The 22394-nt window shown below is 39.2% G+C and overlaps 1 protein-coding gene across 6 annotated transcripts in view; it reads right to left on the reverse strand.

The window, feature by feature from the left end:
- Positions 1–22394, reverse strand: part of LOC150080432 (alanine aminotransferase 1-like) — a 179548-nt gene that overhangs the window by 25677 nt on the left and 131477 nt on the right. For all 6 annotated transcript variants that reach the window (XM_090382132.1, XM_090382133.1, XM_090382131.1 and 3 more), the window contains exon 13: positions 2173–2285. In XM_090382132.1, the coding sequence (XP_090238258.1) occupies positions 2173–2285 (113 nt within the window). The remainder of the gene's footprint in view (positions 1–2172; positions 2286–22394) is intronic.

Consider the following 22394-nt stretch of genomic DNA (forward strand, 5'->3'; position numbering starts at 1 on the left):
GCAGCTATTGTTTCAAGTTTCTTTACTCATGGGGCAAGCTCCGTCCTTGTGCTTGTGTCCCTCATCTTTAGTTGCAGCCTTTACATTGTGCTGGCTGGTGTCTCAATAGTGGTACTTGATGTCAGTCATTGTAGATGGTTATTAATGTCCTTCTCCTGACGAAGAGGTCTTGTGCGAACTGGGATAATGCTCTATATTCATCCTCAGTATCTATGAAATGGGATTCCAATCCTTTTGGTAGGTATCTTATTTTTGTTATAAGTACCCCTCTGAGGTCTTCATATTGTGGGCACTCGTATACTATGTGATTCCAGCTTTCTGTCTCCCCGCATGTACAGTTGGGGTCCTCAGTGAGTCCGAATCCGTGCAGCTTCTCATTGTAGGGTCCGTGTCCTGTTATTAGTCAAATGGTTCCCTGGGAAGTACCAGGTCGGCTGTTTTGGGTAGATTTTCTGGAGGTCTGGTAGATAACTTCTGGTTATCTCGCCCTTGATAGTCTCCGTCCATTTTCTCTGCCATAATTTTAGCAGGTGGTTCTGTAATCTAGTTTTTTCCGTTTTTAGGTTGTTCGCTGGGTCAGTTGTGTAGTCCAGATGTGTGGCCGCCACTCCCCTGGATAGCAAGTATAGCAGATCTGTGCGAACGACCTCCAGGTCCAAAGGAAGCGCTCCAGCGAGTACCTGTAGTGCTGGAGTACTCACTGTACTACACGCACGCGTCGTAGTTAAGAGTATGGTCCTTTGGATCATGTCCAGAATTCTTCTATTCACTGCCAGTGCAGTTTTTGGGAACCAAATTGCTGAGGCGTAAGTAATTGCTGGGAGAAACGTTGTCCTGTAATATAGCGTCAGGGCTCTTTTTTTGAGTCCCCACTCTTTCCTAGTAACTCTGGCTACCAGTGCAGAATAGCTCCTGATTTTTTTTCTTATGTACTTTAGGTGCAGCTGGAACAAGAGGTTGTTGTCCAGTACCATGCCTAGGTACTTAAGTTGGTTTACAAACTTAATGGTGACATTGTCAATTTTTATTTGCGGTGGCCGTCGCAATTGCTGGGTTCCTTTAAGCAGGATTGAAGAGGTCTTTATGGGTGAAATTGTTAGCTGGTGTTTTGCGGCCCATTGCTGGAGTTGCTGCAGTGCTTGGTTTGCTTGGGTTTCCAACTGGGCCCGGGAATCCGCTCCCACGGTCAATATCAGGTCATCAGCGAATGCTTGTGTCCTGACAGGTCCCAGATCCATCACTAAGAACTCATCTAACACCATATTCCACAGGAGTGGTCCCAGCACTGACCCCTGTGGACAGCCTCTGTGCACTTCTCTTGTGACCTTATGGTATTCTACATTGATCTCCACTCTTCTATGTGATAAATAGTTTTCCATGACCTTGAATAGGTTTGTTGGCACCCATGCCTCCCTCAACTTCGCCAGGATGCTTGGCCACCAAAGTGAGTCAAACGCCCCAGAAAAGTCAACCGAGATGAGAAGCAGGTACTTGTTTCTACATTCTTGCACCGTCCTGAGTAGGTTTCCCAGTGCGTCCACTGTCGAGGTCCCTGGCTTGAAGCCATACTGATTCGCGGCATGGAGTCCATAATGGTGTAGTGAGTTTTCTGTTCATCTAGAAGTCTCTCAATTTTTGTGTACATTTCTTCAACCTCTTCATCATCATGGCTCGATGTTGGTGCGCAGATCATTATAATCTTTAGTTTGTGCCTCTTAGAAATACTGAGTAGTAGCCTTGACACCCTTGGTGATGTACATTTGAATTCCAAAATATTGTTTTTAATATCTTTATGGACCAGAAAGCCAACTCCTTTCACGTTCCACTACAGATAACTAAAAAAGGTGATAAGAAGCATACTGCACCTACCTGATTTGCAAGAGAACCAAAAAATTGAATGGAAAACAATCAATGATATATCACTAAATGAGTTTTATTTTATATCAGAGCAAAACCTAGAGTTTCATTACAAAGTACAACAAAATTTCTGCAGCCTCTTAAATTTATCAATTTATGTGTAGTTTATTTAAAAAACTTTACTACAAGTTCAGTTCAATACAACTGAATTAAAGTGAGGAGATAAATGGAAAACAAAAACTAATTTATTTTTTCCCCTGTTCTTGAAGCGTAATCCAAAATTTTAGAAAATTTCAATTACACTATTAATTATACCTTATATGATATGTTCCTTCTTTTTCTCCAAATTCTGAGCCAGGAAGACAACAAATCCCAGTTTCTTTCAACAATACTTCACAATAAAAGGCATCTGGTTTCATTCCCAAAGACTAAATAATAATAAGAAAAAGAATAATAAAAACATACAAGAAAATATTAAGTTCAATTTATACAGATTGCATAAAAAAAGCATCATCTTCATCACAAGCTACAACATAAACAGTTTTAAAACTGTTTATCTTGTAGCTTGTGGCTTTAATCAGAATGAAGTGCAACTCTCTTTGTATGCCTTGTACCCTAGAGTTTTGTTACAAAGCACACAAAAAAATTTCTGCAGCCTCTTAAACTTTTCCTTTTCAGATAAGGCCATGTTCCAGGTTAGTGATTCTGTTCAGGAATAACTGCTGAATATAGACCTCTGAGAATCCACATTATTTGAGAACAGGAAAGTCCATGGCACAACACATACTAACTTAATTTTTTTTTTTTTTTTTTTTCACTGGTAAGGATAACCTATTGCACTGGTATCACAAACCAATAAATTAAGTAGTAAAATTACACAAAGAATAAAAATTATCATTAAAAATTAAATAAAAATAAGCTAAACCAATTAACAATATTTAATATAAACCACCAAAATTACACATGGCAATCAATATTCATGATAACCAATTTAATGATATGCAACATAAACAGTGTTTGAAGATACTGTCTCGTTCTTAAGGAAACATACTTGAAGAAGGTGGTGATGGTGGGGGGAGGGGATTGTTTAAGAGCCAGCAAGTTTGATAATTCTTTTTATTATAATATGTTAATTTTCAGTGATAACAATCCTTGTACTCCCACAATTTAATACTAAAATTTTATTAAATGAAATTACAGACAACTCCCGTATAACACGGTACTTCTACAACACGGTTTTGCTCTAACACAGTTTGAGAATTGTGGCAATCCAAGCACAACACAGTATTTATATGACAAGGTTTCGCTCTAATACAGTTAGATAATTTCAGTAAACCTCACATAACAGGGTATTTTTGAGCTTTTATGCAGGGAAATTCCCGTGTTATGTTCTGTGCTATTGAACTTGTGCTTGTTGAACCTGTGGCAAAATCTAGGTTTCAAAGTTTTATTACTATAGGATAGCACACCAAGCCATCCAAAAGATTTAAGTCATTCAAATGTTGAAGTTATGTTCCCAACACCACCACAGTTGTACTAGGTTAATACTTCTTTCATTCAACCATAAGATCAAGGCATTATATCCACCTTTAGCATTAGTAGAGAGACATACGATGCAAGAAAGCAAGCTTATGCAGCATCAGCCAAAAAAATCTCACCCCTCCATTCATTCCAAATCCCATTCAGCTCAGCCTTAAATTTATTTAGGCTATCAACTTCCACAACAAAAGATGGAAGTCTGTTCCACAAATCAACTACCCGCTGGCTAAAGGCAAATTTCCGCACATCTATGTCTTTCCTCAATTTGAATCTGTGCCCCCTCAGGTTCTTAATCCCATCAGCATTCAGCTTGCTCAAGCCATTCAAGGCCTTATACACCTTAGTCAGATCACCTCATAGGTGCCTACTCTCCACGCACTGCAATTTGCAGAACTTAAGCCTTTCTTGGTAAGAGCACCACTTTGTTCCCCTCACCAATCTTGTTGCCCTTCTTTGTACTTGTTCTAGCAACACTACATCCTTCCTAAAATGAGGCCTCCAGACCTGTACATAGTACTCTAGGTGTGGCCTGACCATTGCCTTTGTATAATGGGATAATCACCTCCCTGTCTCTGCTAGCAAAATTCCTATATATCATTGACAAGATCCATGACCTGCCCGGGCAGCCCGTCTCCATTGCTTGGCGAACTTCATATTTGACTGCACAATTACCCCCAGGTCTTTTTCACTTCCCACTTCTCTGAGTGTAGTACCACACAGTTGGTATGTTTCTCTTCGGTTATTGCTACCCATATGCAGTACTTTGCATTTGTCAATGTTAAACTTCAGTTGCAACTTCTCAGCCTATTTGCCCAACTTATCTAGATCTAGTTGGGTACTGTCTTTACTGTCGTTAACAACCCTGCCAACCTTTGTATCATCTGCAAACTTGGACATTAAGCCTGATATACCTTCATCAATATCACTGATAAATATACAAAACAGCAATGGGCGCAATACCGAACCCTGAGGGACTCCACTAATAACATTAGTCCATGAGCAGCAGTGTCCATTGATTACCACTCTCTGTCTTCTCCCACTCGACCATCCTTTACCCATTATAGCAACTTGCCCTTAATGCCATACTGCTTCAATTTGTACAGTAGTCTCCAATGTGCAACAGTATCAAAAGCTTTTATGAAATACAAGTATATGATATCAAAATTAATTTTTCCATTCAGTTCCTTTGTGAACACATCATAGTATCCTATCAAATTGGTTAGACAAGACCTTCCCTTAACAAACTCATGCTGTCTGAATTATTACTGCAGTCTTGTCTAGATGATCTTGCAATGCTTCTTAACCAGTGATTCCATTATTTTCCCCGGAACACAAGTTAAACTAACAAGTCTATAGTTACTTGTGGCACCTTTTGAACTCCCTTTGTGAATTGGTGATACATTTGCACACCTCCAGTCCATGGAAGCTCTCATAATTATGGCTAAGGGTTTGCTTACTTCCTTTGCTGCCTCCTTTAATATAACTGGATAGATCCCATTCCATCCCAGGTGCCTCATTTATGTTTAACTTCAACAATTTCTCCTCAACTTTGCTCTCAGTTATTACAAAATTACTTAGCTCCCTGTTAGAGTTTGATAAACTTCTGGCACTCCCCTCATTGAATAACTCCTCATGTGTAGATGCAAAATACTCATGTAGATGCAAAATACTCATTCAGTTTATCAGCTACCTTTAAAGCTCATTACAACAGAAAATCGTTACAATGGATTTTGGAAAAAATTTATTCTGAATCTATTGAAGTAATGGAGGCATGGAAACATTTCTCAATTGTGGTCTATATCAGAATCATAGCTTTATCACTGAAAGAAGTAAAACCGTCAACGTTAACTGCTTGTGGAAATATGTATGGTCAGAGTCAGTTCATTCAGGAAATATGGTTGGAAGGGTAGAAAACAGAATCGGTGCAATACCAGAACTTGCTATGCCAGTAGGTATCTCATGGGTAGCACAGTTGACAGAATTGCCCGCCACTCCACTCAAGACCCGATTTCGAATCCCGTTGATGATGGGAGGAATTTTTATGGGCATTTTTAACAACATGGCTGAGTTAGTCAGGCGAGGGTTGCATGGTTTTTTCTCCTGGAAACTCGGGGTTTTTCATCCAGCAAAACAGAAAACTGATCTCAGGACACTTGCAATTTATAGCAATAAACACAGAGTAACATGGCCTTAGTTGCCAATGCTCCTAAAAAAATAAAAAATATATATGATTACTGAAGGCATTCAAGAATTACTGGTAGAAAAAGAGGCTGGCAAAGGCATCAGAGGTAAAACCAAATCAATTCAGATGATGACAGCGCAGATGAAATTTCTAACCTTCCAAATTTTACACTAAGAAACACATGGGAAGGAATAAAGTTAGCTGAGCAATTAGAATCTTATTTTTTGAATGCAGATTCTTGAATGAAAGGACCCCAAAGTTCAAAAGGGAGCTTCAAAAATGCTTAATTCCATACAATGAAATTCACAAAGATCTATCAAACAAAAGCAAACAAACCCAGATCACTGATCTTTTAAAGAGAGCAGAAGATACATGAAATCCAGAATGGTGTTTTTTGTTAATTTCTGTTAACATTTTGTTAACGAAATAGTGTATTTTTGTTAGCTTTTGGAATGTTACTCCCATTTTTGTACTTTTTCTTAGTCGCGTATAACACGGTTTCGCACAACATGTAGTTGTTACTAACATGTTGTAACCTAACTACCTCGTATAACACCATAGTTAGGTTCCCATTTTATGAGAACCTAACTACGGTGTTATACGAGGGTTACCTGTACTGTATGTCATCTTTACCTGAATAATTAACATTAACACAAAATTATTTGCCTTATACAAAACATTATATCAAAAAAAATAAATAAAATAACAATTACTGCCAAAATATGCTTTGAAAAATTAACCAAGGAGTTGTATAAATTAATTTCCAATACTGACTTTTACACCCCTGTCTAATCATTAAAGCAGTTCATAACACAGTTTCTTAGGTTTTATTTTGTAATAACATAGTTTTTTCAGGTTTGTTTTCCCTTTCACAGAAAAAATTGTAGAACTGCATTAAAATGAGAATTTCTGAATGTACAAGTTAGTGCAAATGCATCATTTTTGTACATAGTGAATCCTGAAGTAGGTAAATTGGCATCGTTTTAGTTATATCTCATACTGTGAAAACCTTCAACCTTCACAAACAAGTTGCCATGATATTAAACTACCTCAAATAAGTAACACTTCACCAATGGAGAAGACTAATGTTACTTATTCTAGGCAGATACAACCGCCCAGACAGGTGAGGCGCTAGTCCAAAATTTGTCATAATGAGAATTTTATTTAAAAATCTGTGAATTTTTCTTATTTTCAAATTTCTTATTAACAAATACAGCCATTACAAACAACTGAGAATAGTTTGTCATAACTGTTCAGTTAGAATATATATATAAAAAAAGAACAAATTTCAGTCTGCCAGTTTTTCATTTCCAGTATAATACATATAATATGGTCCAGGAATGATACTCTATTTCAATTCAAAAAGTAATAAAAATTAATAGAAGACAGAATTTATTAAAACTAATATTATGAAAGATGTATTTCAATGAAAATAAATGTACAGGGCAGTAATTCCTTTAACTAACTTGTCATAGTCTGGAAATATGTGCTAAAACGCCACCTTCCTTGTCCATTACAATTATAAAAATACCAATGAGAGACAATGCATCAAGAATGTCAAAAGAGGCTGATGGATTACAAATTGATCAGTCAAAAATATTTTATACAAGGGTAAAAAAAAGCATTGGTGTAGTTCTATAAATATGGTGCCAGTGAGGTGATTTGTTTGCCAATATAATCCAATGAATGTTTACAACTGTGTGTTTCCTTATGGCAATCAAAAGTGTACTGGCTCCAAAAAGAATTCATCGATAGCAAGTTGCCAACTGAGTTTTTGGAAGCATTAAGTTAAATATTATTTGATGTTATCTTAAATATAATCACATTTGTTGGAGAAACAATTTGCCATCTAATAACACTATTCAGAGAACAAATTTTTTTTTTAACCAAACTGAACTAATTTTGTAAAAAACATCAGTATCTATCAAAATCATTAAAGATAAAGGCATGTACTTTTGGTGTCAGTTCTTGGCTGGGATATGGACAAGTGCACAAGGAAACTTGAAATATAACAAATTATCCCAAGTCAAGCTTGGAATTTTATCAATTCCTCATAGCAATGTGAAAGAATATCCAAGTGAGAAAAACAAAAACTTAATTACCATCTTCTCTTTCTGTGAAGCTTTAGAAATGCACTTGACAACCAAGTTTAAACAGCAGTTCCATTATTATAAACAAAACTTTTAATCAATATTTCTGAAGAAGTCTGGAATAGCATCTTTCCTGGATTATAGTGAGAATTATAATCTGCTTTGTGGATAACTGTTTGTCATAAAGGGTGACAATAGTTGTCTTAGAACAGTACTAAGATAACAGGTGTGCAGAGAGATACTAAAGGATAGGTAGACAGTAAAAGTATAAAAAAAATAATAAAATAACATGCAAGGAGTGCAGTAATGCATGCATTTGATTTGACTGTGGTTTCAGCCTACGCAACTACTAAATATGGTTAAGATTGTATTTTTGTCAATACAATTAATTATAAATTTCTCATGTTTGTGCAGAAAATAAAGAGAATATCACTTTTCACATCTGGTGAGTATGGGCTTGGCACACCCAGGGTCCCCGAAGGAGTATGTTAGCACTGGGACTGCATAGGTGTTTATGGCTTTAACTGTGTTCCTTCCGTTCAACTTTGCTTTCAGCAGGCTTCTGAGTCTCTGATGTCATCATTCTTGTCTTTCTTGGTGATTCCATTCTACTTCTGACTCTCTCTCTCTCTCTCTCTCTCTCTCTCTCTCTCTCAGGGTAACTTGGAATTTTTTTTTTTTTTTTTAGCTGGTGCAGCATAAGCCTCAGGCTTCCTTGCACTATATGACTAATAATAATAAGAATAAATGCAAGACCCACGAATTGCGTCAGGAAAAATTAGTCAACCAAAACTACCAGCTGCAGAGTGGTAGAGATCGAAGCCATGGCAGAGGGAGAGGCCTACAAATACTTGGGGATGATGCAGGCTCAGCAGTTACAGCACAAGGAAATTAAGGCCTGCCTGACTGAAAAATACCATCAGAGACAGAAGCCTGCTGAAAGCAAAGCTGAACGGAAGGAACACAGTTAAAGCCATAAACACCTATGCAGTCCCAGTGCTAACATACTCCTTCGGGGTCATAGATTTGACTAACATCGAGCTGGAGGATATCATGAGAAAGACAAGGACAATGATGACCAAGAGCCACCAACACCACCCGAGAGTTGCAGTGGAGAGACTGACAATTGCCCGGGAAGAAGGAGGAAGGGGCCTGATAGATCTCACTGAGCAACAGAAGGCAGCGATAGTTAACCTGAAGGATTACTTCCAGAAACACACAGCAGCACTCCACCAGGCCACAATGAAGATACACAAGCGGTATACCCCACTGAACCTAAGCAAGGAGTTCCCTCCAACCAGGAGGTACAAACGAAGCTAGAAGGATGGGCAGGGAAGACACTCCAGGGCAGACACTACAATGATCTCCATCAGGATCACATAGATAAAATTGCTTCCAATGCATGGCTCGCAAGCGGGACGCTCTTCCCCAAGACTGAAGGATTCATACTCGCCATCCAAGACCAGGTAATCAACACCAGGAACTATAGGAAATACATCGCCAAGGAGCCCAGAGTGTTAGATGACACATGTTAACGATACCACCTGGCCTCAGAAACGATCTAACACATCACCGCAGGATGCAAGGTGATCACCCAGACTGAGTACACTCGTAGACATAGCCAGGATAATACATCAGAAGCTAGCAAAGAAATACCAGTTGGTCGAAGAAAGTGTACCATACTACAAGTACGAACCCCCAGGCAGTACTAGAGACCTCAACCCACAACCTGGTTCTTGAGATTGTCACAGACATTCTCTCAGATAGGACAGACAAGCTGTACTTGCTACCTGGGAATCTAAAACGCTGATGGAACTGATATTCGGGTGACACTCAAGTCAAGTGGACCCAATTTCGGTGAAGTCAGGACGGTCTGTGACAGCCAAATCCTCTGCTTGCACCTTCACGATGGTGGGACTGTTAGTAATCCTGGGTATAATCTCCATGCACAAGTACATGGTGGGTGACCACCCAGATGTGAACCAACGTAAGCAGGGGTCGAGGTGTGGCACCCACACTACATGGAGGAACGCCGCCCCTCTGTTACCAGGCAGTACTAGGTAGTAGATGACTCTCATTAACCGGTGAAATACAACCACTTTGCTTATTGGAGGCTTGAAGTGGTGGAACCCATGTTTAGTCTCTAGAGCTAAGTTCCAGTCAACCCTTCCCTATCTCTTCCATCATGCAGTATGATTGATGACTTTTGAGGTTATGAACGTCGTGGCAAGATCCAATATTCCTTACATTTCGAGGGTACAGCTCTAAAATGGTGTTTGCAGGCCGGACGCTAGTTAGTACACTGGACCGAACCTATTGGTAACTCTCTAGGAGGCTTCCAGATCAGCTAGTGTATAATCTTGCTACCTCTACTCTGCCAGATAGTGACTGGAGGGAGTCCGAGTAGTGTGTATGCGGGGAGCATTGTCGAGGCCACGTTATGTCAAGGATCTGGGTATATTCTTACCACGTGTACGCCATATCCAAAAATTTCATTAATTCATACAGCATACCCCACCCACTTTTTCTTACTATTGATTACACCATGAATTGTCAAACTAATAGAGCAAGCTTATCTGCGAAAAGATCTAAACCTCCCAAGCACTTCCCAATTCTTTTCACAAATATACGTGGTCTCAATTCTAATCTCAACGATGTCTATTTCCACTTGCAGTCTGCCAAACCCCATGTACTTTTTCTGACAGAATCTCAGTTATCAGTTGATTCAGCTACTGCTCATCTCAGATGCCCAAATTATTCGCTGTATGATTCCTTTCACCTCAGAGGTGGTACTTGTGCATATGTCCGTTCTGATATTCCCTGTCAGAGACTTGGCAATTTGGAATCTCCTCTCTTTGATCTTCTCTGGCTTAAAATCTCTCTACCTCATTGTGTCAAATTCATCTGTTGTCTCTACCGTTCTCCCAACTCCACTAATCACTTGGAGCTGTTTGACTTCCTCTCTTTGCAACTTCACTTTCTCCAGTCCAACTTTCCTAACAGTGAGGTAATTTTCCTTGGTGATTTTAATGTTCACAACTCCAGCTGGCTTCCGTTTTCTAGTCACACCGACCCAGTAGGTCGAAATGCTGAGGCTTTTGCAATTACTAATGACTTAGCACAGATTGTTCATTTACCTACAAGAATACCGGACAATCCTAATCATACAGCCAATACGCTTGATCTTTTTCTCACAAACAACCCTTCTAAGTACACGGTCAAAGTGAGAGGTCCTTTAGGCACTTCAGATCACAACTTGGTGATTGTCCTTCAAACATGCCTCTGAGGTTGGGTATATTCATATTGTTGTTTTAAATGTTTTTCACCAACCTAGGTTGGTGAAAAACATTTAAAAACATTTTCTTTTTTTCACCAACCGAGGTTGGTGAAAAACATTTAAAACTACAATTTGGTGATTGTCTCTTCTCCAATGGAACCTTTATCTCATGGCTATTCCCAACCTCGTGTTTTTTGGAATTACAAGAGTGCAAAATGGGATGACCTGCGAGACTTCTTTTCTTTAGTCGGATTACTGTTTCAAAACTTCTGATGTCAACGTTTGCTCAGATCATGTCAGTGAAATTATTCTTGCAGGAATGGAATCCTTTATCCCACACTCCACTTTAAAATCTCGTCCTTTATCTAAACCTTGGTTTTCCAATAAATGTGCTAAGGCTGTTCAAGAGAAGAAGGTTGCATATCATAAATGGCTTGTTTCTAATTCTTCAGTTTCATTTTCTGCCTACACCAAAGCTCACAACAATTGTAAAGCAGTTATTAATCAGTCCAACGTAGATTTTGAACAGGCTAAGAGTAGAAAACTTGCTCCTTGCCCTATTGGTAGCCGAGCATTCTGGTCTCTTGCCAAAGCTATTGGCCGCAACTTTTGCCCATCTCTGCTCCCACCTCTGTCCAAACAAGATGGTTCTGTTGTCACTTCAGCCAAAGATAAAGCTGACCTGCTAGCATCCCATTTTTCTTCCAGCTCATGTATTAATGATCTTGGTAAAACACCTCCCACCATTCCCAACATGCTCCATTCAATGCCTCCTGTGGTCTTCCGTCAAAAGGATATCAGAAGGATTTTGATGAATCTTGATGCTAAGAAAGCTTCAGGTCCTGATGGTATTTCTCCACTTGTTCTCAAAACTTGTGCTCCTGAACTTACTCCTATTCTTTGCCGCCTTTTTTCACTTTCTTATTCCAAAGGTGTTTTTCCTTCTGCTTGGAAATTTGCTCATATCCAGCCAGTTCCTAAAAAGGGTGACAAATCCCTCCCATCCAATTATCGTCCCATTGCAATTACTTCTACTCTTTCTAAAGTAATGGAGAAATCAATTAACCGCCAACTCTTAAACTACCTAGAAATCTTCCGTCTGATCAACGATCGCCAGTATGGATTCCATCAGTGTCGATCCACTGGTGATATTCTGGCTTATGTTACCCATTTATGGACTAATTCAATGGAAAGGTTCGGTGAAACACAAGTAGTTGCTCTTGACATCTCAAAGGCTTTTGATCGTGTTTGGCATAAAGGTCTTCTAAACAAGCTTCCATTTTATGGTTTGCCAACTGTTTTTAGTAATTGGTTATCCAGTTTTCTCTCTGTTCGCTCACTGAGGGTGATGATAGATGGCTCTCTGTCTTCTAACTTCACTACTAATGCCGGTGTCCCCCAAGGTTCAGTTCTTTTCCTCTTGTATATTAACGACCTTCTTCCATTGACTGGAAATCCTATCCATAGTTTTGCCGATGATAGCACATTGCATTCCACTTTCCATTTTGAGAAACCTTGTCCTGCTCAATCAGCTTCAACTTCTCGAAAATCTGCTACCAATTCTTTGAATGCCGATCTTCAGGTAATTCTCCAGTGGGGCAAAGACAACTTAGTTGATTTCAACCCTTCTAAAATTCAGTCTTGTCTTATATCTCGCAAAAAGGATTCTTCTGCTTCTATGCTTATCTTTAGTGACACTCCGATTTCTAGGCAAAATGATATATCTCTTTTGGGGATTACCCTGACTTCTAATTTCTCTTGGTACAAGCACATTACAAATATTGCTTCATATGCATCTAAAAAAATTGGTTTTCTCTTTCGCTCTCGGCGTTACTTTCCTTCCAAACAGCTGCTCACTCTGTATAAATCGCAAAACCGCCCTGCCATGGAATATTGTTTCCACATCTGGGGTGGTGCCCCCAAAACCTCTCTCAGGCTTCTTGATTCCATTCAGAAGAGGGCAGTTAGGTTAATTAATGATTCATCTCTAACAGAGTCTCTCCACTCACTTTCTCATAGACGTACTGTTTCTGCTGCATGCCTCTTCTACAGATACTTCCATGGGCACTGTTCTTCTGAATTGGCTTCTATAATTCCCGCTCTCTCTTTCAAAACAGTCCGAACACGTGCCACCACCAGCCAACATTATTTACTGTCCAACTTCAAACCCACAGAACCAACTTTTCATCTTCCTCGTTTATTCATTCAACTGCTGTTTTCTGGAACAAATTTCCTTAATACGTATTTCCTGAAAATTACAGTCTACAGAAGTTCAAGTCCAATGTTAACAAATATCTTCTTTCATCTTCTCAACCTCCAACCCAAGCATGGTATTAAGTACTACAGGTTTTAATACCTCTCGTGTTTGGAGTTCACATAAAAAAAAAAAAAAAAAAGCTGTACTGGGACCGTGCCATAATAACAGATAGTACAATCCTGCACAACAGACCGGATATAACCCTTGTGGACAAGAAGGAAAAGGCTACCTATCTGATTGACATAGCGGTACCCAACACTGGCAACCAGCAGAAAACCCATGGGGGAAAAAATCAGGAAGTACACCGACCTAAGACAGGAGATCAAAGAGATGTGGCATATGCAACAAGTAACAACTATCCCGATCATCGTTTCAACCACAGGTATGGTGCCAAAGACCCTACATACCAGCCCAGCAGCAATATTCCCAGTGAACACCTACAAGGAACTCCAGAAAGTCGCACTCCTGAACACCTGTAGGATTGTCAGAGAGTTCCTCAACCAACAGTAACATCAGACATAACAACAACCATCCTGTGTACTTGGTAGCAATACCCGTCACGAAGTGGAACCCCCCAATCAGGGAGAAATAATATAAGAGCAGCAATAATAATAATAATAATAATAATAATAATAATAATAATAGAGCTTAATACTCATTGAATTATGGTTCTTCAAAACTGCCCAAATGCTAGGTATACTTCTCAAAAATATGAGATCTCTCAATACCCAAGGGTGCTGGATTTTGAGAGTTTACTGTTTCCACTGAAATGAAATTATACTTCTTTTAAAGTTTAAACTTGCTAATTAGAAGCTGTAACTGTCAATACGACCCTTAACATAAGCCTTGTATTTTTACTGCATGTATAAAAATTTAAATGCCACCAAAATCTATTTTTAGCAATATTAGATGCAAACCCTCTGCAGAAAAAAACCCTCTGCATTTTTAAAAGATGAATTTCATCTGAAATTCATGGCCTCCATGGCCTATCCAATTATCAGGAAACGATGAGAAAATACTGATCCAGTCTAGCAACTTGACTACAATGAGCCAGAGCATCATCATGCATAACTTTTTGAACAGCAATAGTAAAAAAAAATCAGAATATTCTCTGTTAACCTTCCATGTAAAAAAAAAAGGGCTAATTAAGCAATCAACAATGATTCCTGTCCATACATTAATACTAAATTGTTGCCAGTGTCTTGACTGGATGATGTTATGTAGATTCTCTTTTTTGTGAGCTGCTCGTTGTAGAAGTAAGTACAAAAAAAGCTTCTTGTGAGAAAGCTTTAATGAGGCCTTAATGTAATAGAGATAAAGCTGCTATTTCTGTAAAATTACTGTTGCTATCCTCTGAGCACTGTCATCAGGGTTTTCCTCCGTGCAATTCAGGATTCACTCGTGCAAACTAACAGCTTGGTGTTCATAGGTCCATCACCATCTAAAGCTTGTTTTTTGAATATCTTGTATCTCCAAGATGCTTGTCTATTCTCTGAAAGGTCTTATTTAGAAACAAATATTCTTATTGTTATTAGCATTAGTAGAGGCATATGATGCAAGAAAGCAAGCTTATGCAGCATCAGCCAAAAAAACAAACAAAAAAAAAAAAAAATCCACTTCCATTTCACCCCTCCGTTCATTCGAAATACCTGTCCAGCTGAGCCTTAAATTTATTTAGGCTATCAACTTCCACAACAAGGGATGGAAGTCTGTTCCACCAACCAACTACCGGCTGGCTAAAGGCAAATTTCCGCACATCTATCCTACATCTGTCTTTCCTCAATCTGAATTTATGCCCTCTCAGGTGATTATTCTGAGCAAGAGGAAGAATCCCATCGGAATTGAGCATGCTCACACCATTCAAAGCTTTATACACCTCTATCAGATCACCTCGCCGGTGCCTAGTCTCCAGACACTGTAATTTGCAAAACTTAAACCTTTCTTCGTAAGAGCAACCCTTTGTTCCATTCACTAATCTTGTTGCCCTTCTCTGTACTCGTACCAGCGGCTCTACATCCTTCTTCAAATGAGGCCTCCAGACCTGTATACAGTACTCAAGGTGTGGCCTGACCATTGCCTTATATAAGGGAATAATCACCTCCTTATCCATGCTAGAAAAATTCCCGTATATCATTGACAAGACACCATGCAGCCCATCTGCACTGCTCAGAGAAATTCATATCTGCCTGCACAATTATCTCCAGGTCCTTTTCATTCTCTACCACTGTCAGTGTAGTACCACAGAGTTGATACGTTGCTCTGGGGTTGCTGTTTCCCATATGTAGTACTTTACATTTGTCAATGTTAAACTTCATTTGCCACCTCTCACTGTTGAGATCCTGTTGCAGCAGCTTAGTGTCAGTAGTGCTCTTAACAACCCTGCCATATAATTACTTGTGTCAGCCTTTGATCCTCCTTTGTGAATTGGGGTCACATTTGCACATCTCCATTCTATGGATACCTCCCTTGAGTCCAAAGAAGCTCTCATAATTATGGCTAAGGGTTTGCTTACTTCCTTTGCTGCCTCCTTTAATATAACTGGATAGATCCCATCCACCCCAGGTGCCTTTTTAAATTTTTATCCTCAACAATCTCTCCTCCACTTTCCTCTCAGTTATTACAAAATCATCTAGCTCACTGCCAATGTTTACTTTACCTACGTCATTCTCCTTCCTGAATAACTCCTCATGCGTGAATGTAGATGCAAAATACTCGTTTAGATTGTTAGCCACCTGAGCAGGATCCTCAACTGTTGAACCATCAATATCCATTGGACCAATCTGATTCATCCCTTTCCTTCTAGAGTTTACATAGATAAAGAACTCTTTTCTGTTTTTCTTTGCATCCTTTGCCAAGTATTTCTCATAATCTGCCTTTGCCTGCCTAATCTCCTTTGTGACTTGGTTACAGACCAGCTTATATCTATCATAAGCTTCCATGTCACCCATTAATTTATGTATCCCATGCATTTTCTTCTCTGCCATATGTCTCATTAGTTCATCTGACATCCATTTAGGCCTAAACCTTGAACAATATTTCTTAGTTGGTATGTAAAGCCTAGTAGCTTCAAAGATAAATTCTTTGAATGCTTCCCATTTTGAATTTGCTGTTGGTAACATCATCAGTTAGTCCCACTGTATAGAATTTAAATACTGTCTCAGACCATCGTAGTCGCCTTTACGAAAGCAAAAACCCTTCCCTTCACCCCTGATGGTAGTTACCTCTTTGAGTAAATCCCACTTCAGCACACTGTGATCACTGCCACCTAGTGGTTCCTTTATCTACAGATTCTTAATGCATGAAGAATCACTACTGATAATCAGATCAAGAGTATTACTCCCTCTAGTTGCCTCCCAAACATGCTGATGTAGAAAACATTCATCCAATAAATCCACAAAAGCTTTGCTAGTGTATGAGTGACCAACCCACAAATTCCAGTCAATATCTGGGAAATTAAAATCCCCCATTATAATAAGACTCTCTGATTTAATAATAATAAATAAATAAATAAATTTTCTGTTTATACTCCGGCACGACAACCAAGTCAGTAGAGTTACTGGTCCACTCTATTTCCCTGTACAGTTTCTTATTATACTCATCAGAGTCTTTAGGCCTATAGCACACTCCTACTCTCAATTTTGATCTCCCAATGCTTAGGTCACACCAAACTGACTCGACACTGCACTGTCCAGCGATGTCGAATGGCTTCACTTCCTTGGATTTTACGTGTTTCTTAACTAATAGCATAACCCCTCCTCCCTTCCTATCGTGCATATCCTTTCTGTACACATTGTACTCCCCAAATTCCATTTCTGCATTCCTTATATCTGTGTGACACCACGTCTCTGATATCCCAACAATATCTGCCTTTGATGTTTTGAGCAATATCTCAAATTCATCAAATTTATTTACCAAACTCCTAGCATTGGTGTACTCTAACACAAACCATGTGTTTACTTGTACCGCAATGACTCCCAGCAGTCTCTGAAATATCCTTCATCTTGTTTTCCAGGCTGCTGCTCATTCCAATAGAAGCAGTGCAAGAATCACTTTCACCTCTGCCAGTGGCTACTGTTAATCTATTAGTCCTTGTATCCCCCCCAAGCTAGCAGTTTTCCAACCCACCTAACACTGCCTCGATAGCATCAGCAAATATTCTTGCACCCTTTCTATTTAAGTGTATCCCATCCCTGTAGAAGCAGTCTCTCCTGTTAACAAGTACAGACCAGGCTGAAAAAAATTCTACCCCTATATCTTGCAATTGTCACCGTTCCCCTAAAAAAATTTATATATGTATAATTTTTTTTTTTTTTTTTTAATACCCATAAGCCTTCATTCTCACTTCAATTGCATACATGCTATCACTTAAAAGCCCAAAAACTTTTAAGGACTTCCCCACCACTGGAAACAAACATTCTTATTCTTCACTGAACTGCACTTAAAACAAATTTTTATGATTATGAATAATAAAATACTGGATAAAAATAAATTCCAACTATGCACACTGGAATAGTAATTAACTTTTATAACTACCTATGCTTTATAACTTAGAAACAAAGCAATTTTGGGCATGTTTATATAAACTTTTTTCATTGTTTCATGTCCTGAATCCATCGTGAAATTACGGCCAAGATGTTATGAAATGCCTTATATAAAATAGCTTTAATTGAAAAATAATGACTGTTATTTGAATCATTTGAAAAGGTTAGGATTCACTCTGAGTGACATGAAAAAATAATGTTGTCTTTTCAAGAAGGGCTGAGTTAGCTGATCTCAGATGAAAAAATTAGCATTTTTTTTTTTTTCCCAATAAGACCAGTCTAAAAATATGCAAAATTCACAGACATGCCACTGATGCTGTATGTGGGGCACCATCTGTGGTTCCCCACATCTGCACCATATGTACTCTGTGATGGAATGCAGAACTACTGCATAAGCCAGAAAACCAGAAAAAAAGTGTAGTGTCTGGTTTATGCAGTATTGTGTTATGTTCTGTTATTGTGTCTCTGGCTACTTGGCTGCAGGGCCCCTAGTGGAACCCTATGTTGCCTACCACCACCACTGGGAGGTGAGCCAGGCTGCCCTCATACTCTTTGCTGATCTCTGCCAGGGTCGCCTGAGCTTTCTGGACAGAGACACACACACACACACGCACAAAAAAAAAAAAAAAAAAAAAGGGAAGAGAGTGGGAAAGTAGTAGTACAAGTGGTGGGGTCAAAGTAAGTAAAAGGAGGAGGATGAGGAAAGAAGCATCCTCCAGCAGAAAGAAGAGGTGGGAAGGGAAAAGTAGGAATCACTCCTGGTCTGGGAGCCCACCAAAGGCCAGGAAAAGGAAGGCAGGTTGCAGAACAAGGGGTCTGCAAAGTTGGGTAGGTGCAATGGAAAGTGTCTGAGTTTGATTGCTATCAGTTCAGTGCCATCATTCCAACAAGGAAGATATCCAGTTGGGTGTTCATTCAGTTCTGATAGTGGCCGGTGATGAGGGAAGAGCAGGTACGAGAAGAAATTATACCAACGACTTTTGAAGACTGCTGAGGCATATTTGCTAAAAGCTAAAAATGCTTCTTTTGATTTTAACAGGTTGCTTTCCGGACTAAGTGTGGTTAAATTTAAATCCAGTAACAGTTGATTACATAGATCCAGGTAGATGTTACACGAGTGCATTATGTGGTGCCAGTCCTCCAGTTCTCCACATACACAATGGGTATAGTTTACAAGCTCAAAGTCCTGAAGTCACTTTTTGAATGACCATGTCCTGCCAGAAGAAAGGTAGCATGTAAATTAGGGAAGAACCAGCCAAGTCTTTGTTTGTTGAGGTAGGAGATGCTAGGTAGAAATAGCTTGGTAGTACTGCCTTTGGTGGAATCATCCATATAAAAATAAGAAACTCAGTGGTTCCACTGCTTATTATCATGTCATTTTTAAACTTTCTATACAGCTCAACATTCTCAATTTACAGCCAAACTTTATTAATCATTAATTTTACTTCTTTTTAGCTACTTACATCCTACCTTTAGATCAGTGTCATGCAATCTTTTTTGCAACTCAGTCCTCTTTTGATTCCTAGCTTTACCAGCAGATCCCCAAAATAAAATATCATTTTGTTTTATTGTTCTCAAAAAAATACATTATGCTCGGCAACAAACAAAAATATTTCTAAAAAACCATCAAATTTTTCCTTCAATGTTTCAAATTATCCAGATCTAAAAAGATAAAATTAAAAATCTATCCACCTGTCTGTCTGTGTACAGTCTACTTCATACATAATTACTTATATCTTGGCTTCCAGAAATAGTAGGGGTCTTTAACAACTTATCTTTCAGAATCACAGATAAGAATGTATCTTTTTTACTATGTAACTCACTCATGAAGCATATAATGCACAGTAAATTCACCTTTTCACTTAAAAGCACAAAGGATTCCCCCCATCCCTCACTGGACTACACTTAGAACTAATTTTAAGATTGTGAATAGCAAAATACTGTATCAAAATAAATTTTAATTATGCATACTGGAATAGTAATTAACTTTTATACACAAAAAAAACACCCTGATCAGCAGACCACAGTTTGTGTGCCACTGCTTCAGACTGTCTAACCATCTGCCATTAATGGAAAAATGATTGCTATTTACATTTTTTCATTCTTTTTTTGTACTTATTGTAATTTTACATGTAATTAAGTTTACTACTTTCTTTCTTTCTTTCCTTTGTGTTAGTTGAGGTAGGAGATGCTCTTTACACTGAGTGATCACTGAATTATGACCACCTACCGAATACTTTGTAGGTCCTCCTTTTGCCCTCAGTACAGCAGCTATCCAATGTGGCATTGATTCAACAAGATGTCGGAAGCATTCAGGAGGTATGGCCAACTAAGCTGTGTGTAATGCAGCTAGCAATGCAGGTATGGAGGTGATTGGTGTATCCAGATGCCTGATATGCCTTTCCATAGTGTCCCACAAGTGCTCTATGGGGTTGATATCGGGGGGGGGGGGGGTTTCGGAGGCCAACTGATATGCCGGAAGTCAGAACTGTGTTCCTCAAACCATTCCTGCACATCAAGTGCCCGATGGCTCAGCACATTGTCATCTTGGAAGACACCACTGCCATTCGGGAAAAAGTGTAACATAGCGGGATGTACACAGTCAGCAAGCAGTTGACGATAGCGGAGACCAGTGATACGTTGTTCCACATGCACCGGGGATCCAAGTTCCTGCCAGTGAAACACGCCTCACACCAACAAGCCTGCACTTTTGATACCATGCATGATGGATGAAGAGCCTCATGTTGCTGATGCCAAATCCTCACGTGACCATCCATGGTGTGGAGTAAATAACATGACTCATCTGACCAGCACACCTTCTTCCAGTCTTCTAAGGTCCAACTTACATGCTCTTTGCACCAGGCGAGTCTTTTACACCAATGAACCTTGGTTAGGAGAGGATACAGTAGGGGTCGTCTGCTGGCATAGCCCATACGTGCAAGAATGCAATGCACAGTCATGCCAGATATTGTTCTGGGTTGGCTCATGTTGTATTGCGTAGTCAACTCTTCAATAGTGCTGCGCCTGTTCACCTGTACCAGCGTCCATCTCTAACATCAACCTTTCGCTGACCTTTGCAGCTTTGCTGCCGTGTCGTTGTTTTACCATTTTGATACCAGTCCTGGTACATTTTAATAACGGCGGCTCTCGAACACCCCACCAGTTCAGCCGTTTGGGAAATCGAGGCACCAGCTCGCCGAGCTCCCACAATCTGTTCTTTATGAAAGTCCGATAAATCCTTCCTTTTACCCATCACACTCGGAATTTTACTACCTACTGAACCACTGACACCTTATCTATGCTAAGCAGGTCGACTAACTGTGCACTCTCATACCTCACATGGTCAATAGGTCTCATTCAGTTTTCATAGGGGGTGGTCATAATTCAGTGATCACTCAGTGTATATCAGGCTATACTGTCAGTAGCTTATCACAATTGATTATGGGCACAGAGCAGTTGCTTTTGCTTAGTATCAAAATGTGGCCAAATGCAAACTAATCTGGGTGCGAGATCTGGGTGCGAGAATAGCCTGTGCAGAATTGCTCCTTAAAGCTCTTCAAACAGAGAAGTTTTTCCTGATTTATTTTCTGCTTTATTAGTTTAAATTGTCATATTAACTTATTTTCTAGAGTAGCTTTATATTCCTAGTTACGATACTTAGTTTAAAGTTTAACTTAGACAGAGATTTCGTAGATATTACTTAGTATCGGTAACGGTATCAAATCCACGTGTCACAAATTGAACGAGAGGTCTTTTAACCAAATTTAGTCGATTTATTAACCAATTGTTATATCAAATTATCTTCTATAAGTAGATTATAGACCTAGTCAGGATCCTTAGTTTATTCTAAATTGAGATAGCGAGATTTCGAAGCTAATCAATACTTACGAGTCCGTAGAAATACCGTTCGTGAATTCCCGCCATTTTTACACGATAGCATAACCTTAGTGTAGTATAGTACATAATATAATATTGTCAATTAATCAGTAAATCTATTAATCTTGATAAACTTTATTGTCAATTAAATTGTATTTTTAACTCTATAAATATATATAACGACTTAATCGTAACAAATAATTAATACATAACTATAGTGGTACACGTGATACGGAAGTTGTATAAAGGGAACACTAGATACCGAAAAAAAAAAAAAAAAAAAAAATATATATATATATATATATATATATATATAACATAACTGTTTTGGGATATAACTTAAGGATTTAATTTTTGTTTTAAATTTTATTGAATTAAATTGGAATCATGACTCTGACCAGAGCAGCAAAGCAAAAGGCTCAAGCTAATGGGAGTGCTGTGGTTCAGGGGAGAACTGAGGGGGGCAGTTGCCCTCTGAATCACAGTCTATTAAAATGCACTGTTTGCTTGATGTTTGCGGAGCAGTCGGGTACGGGACATGATACTGCCAAGGGGGATGTCTTTGTGTGTGGACGATGTAAGGAGTGCAAGGAAATCAGGAGACAACTCAGCGTTGTTATGGGCCTTTATGAGACCTTGAAGGACAGGGTGGATGCCCTCGAAGGAAATAAATTGAGGGGCCCATCAAGCTCTCAGCTGCCCACATCAACGCCAGAGCTTGCACTTGGTCATCAGGCAACACAGGGGCAGCCCCCTAGGCAGAATGCGCCGGTCC

Source organism: Mastigoproctus giganteus, chromosome 9, assembly GCF_048544385.1.
Source record: "Mastigoproctus giganteus isolate SK-2022 chromosome 9, ASM4854438v1, whole genome shotgun sequence".
In the NCBI taxonomy this organism is placed as follows: Eukaryota; Metazoa; Arthropoda; class Arachnida; order Uropygi; family Thelyphonidae; genus Mastigoproctus; species Mastigoproctus giganteus.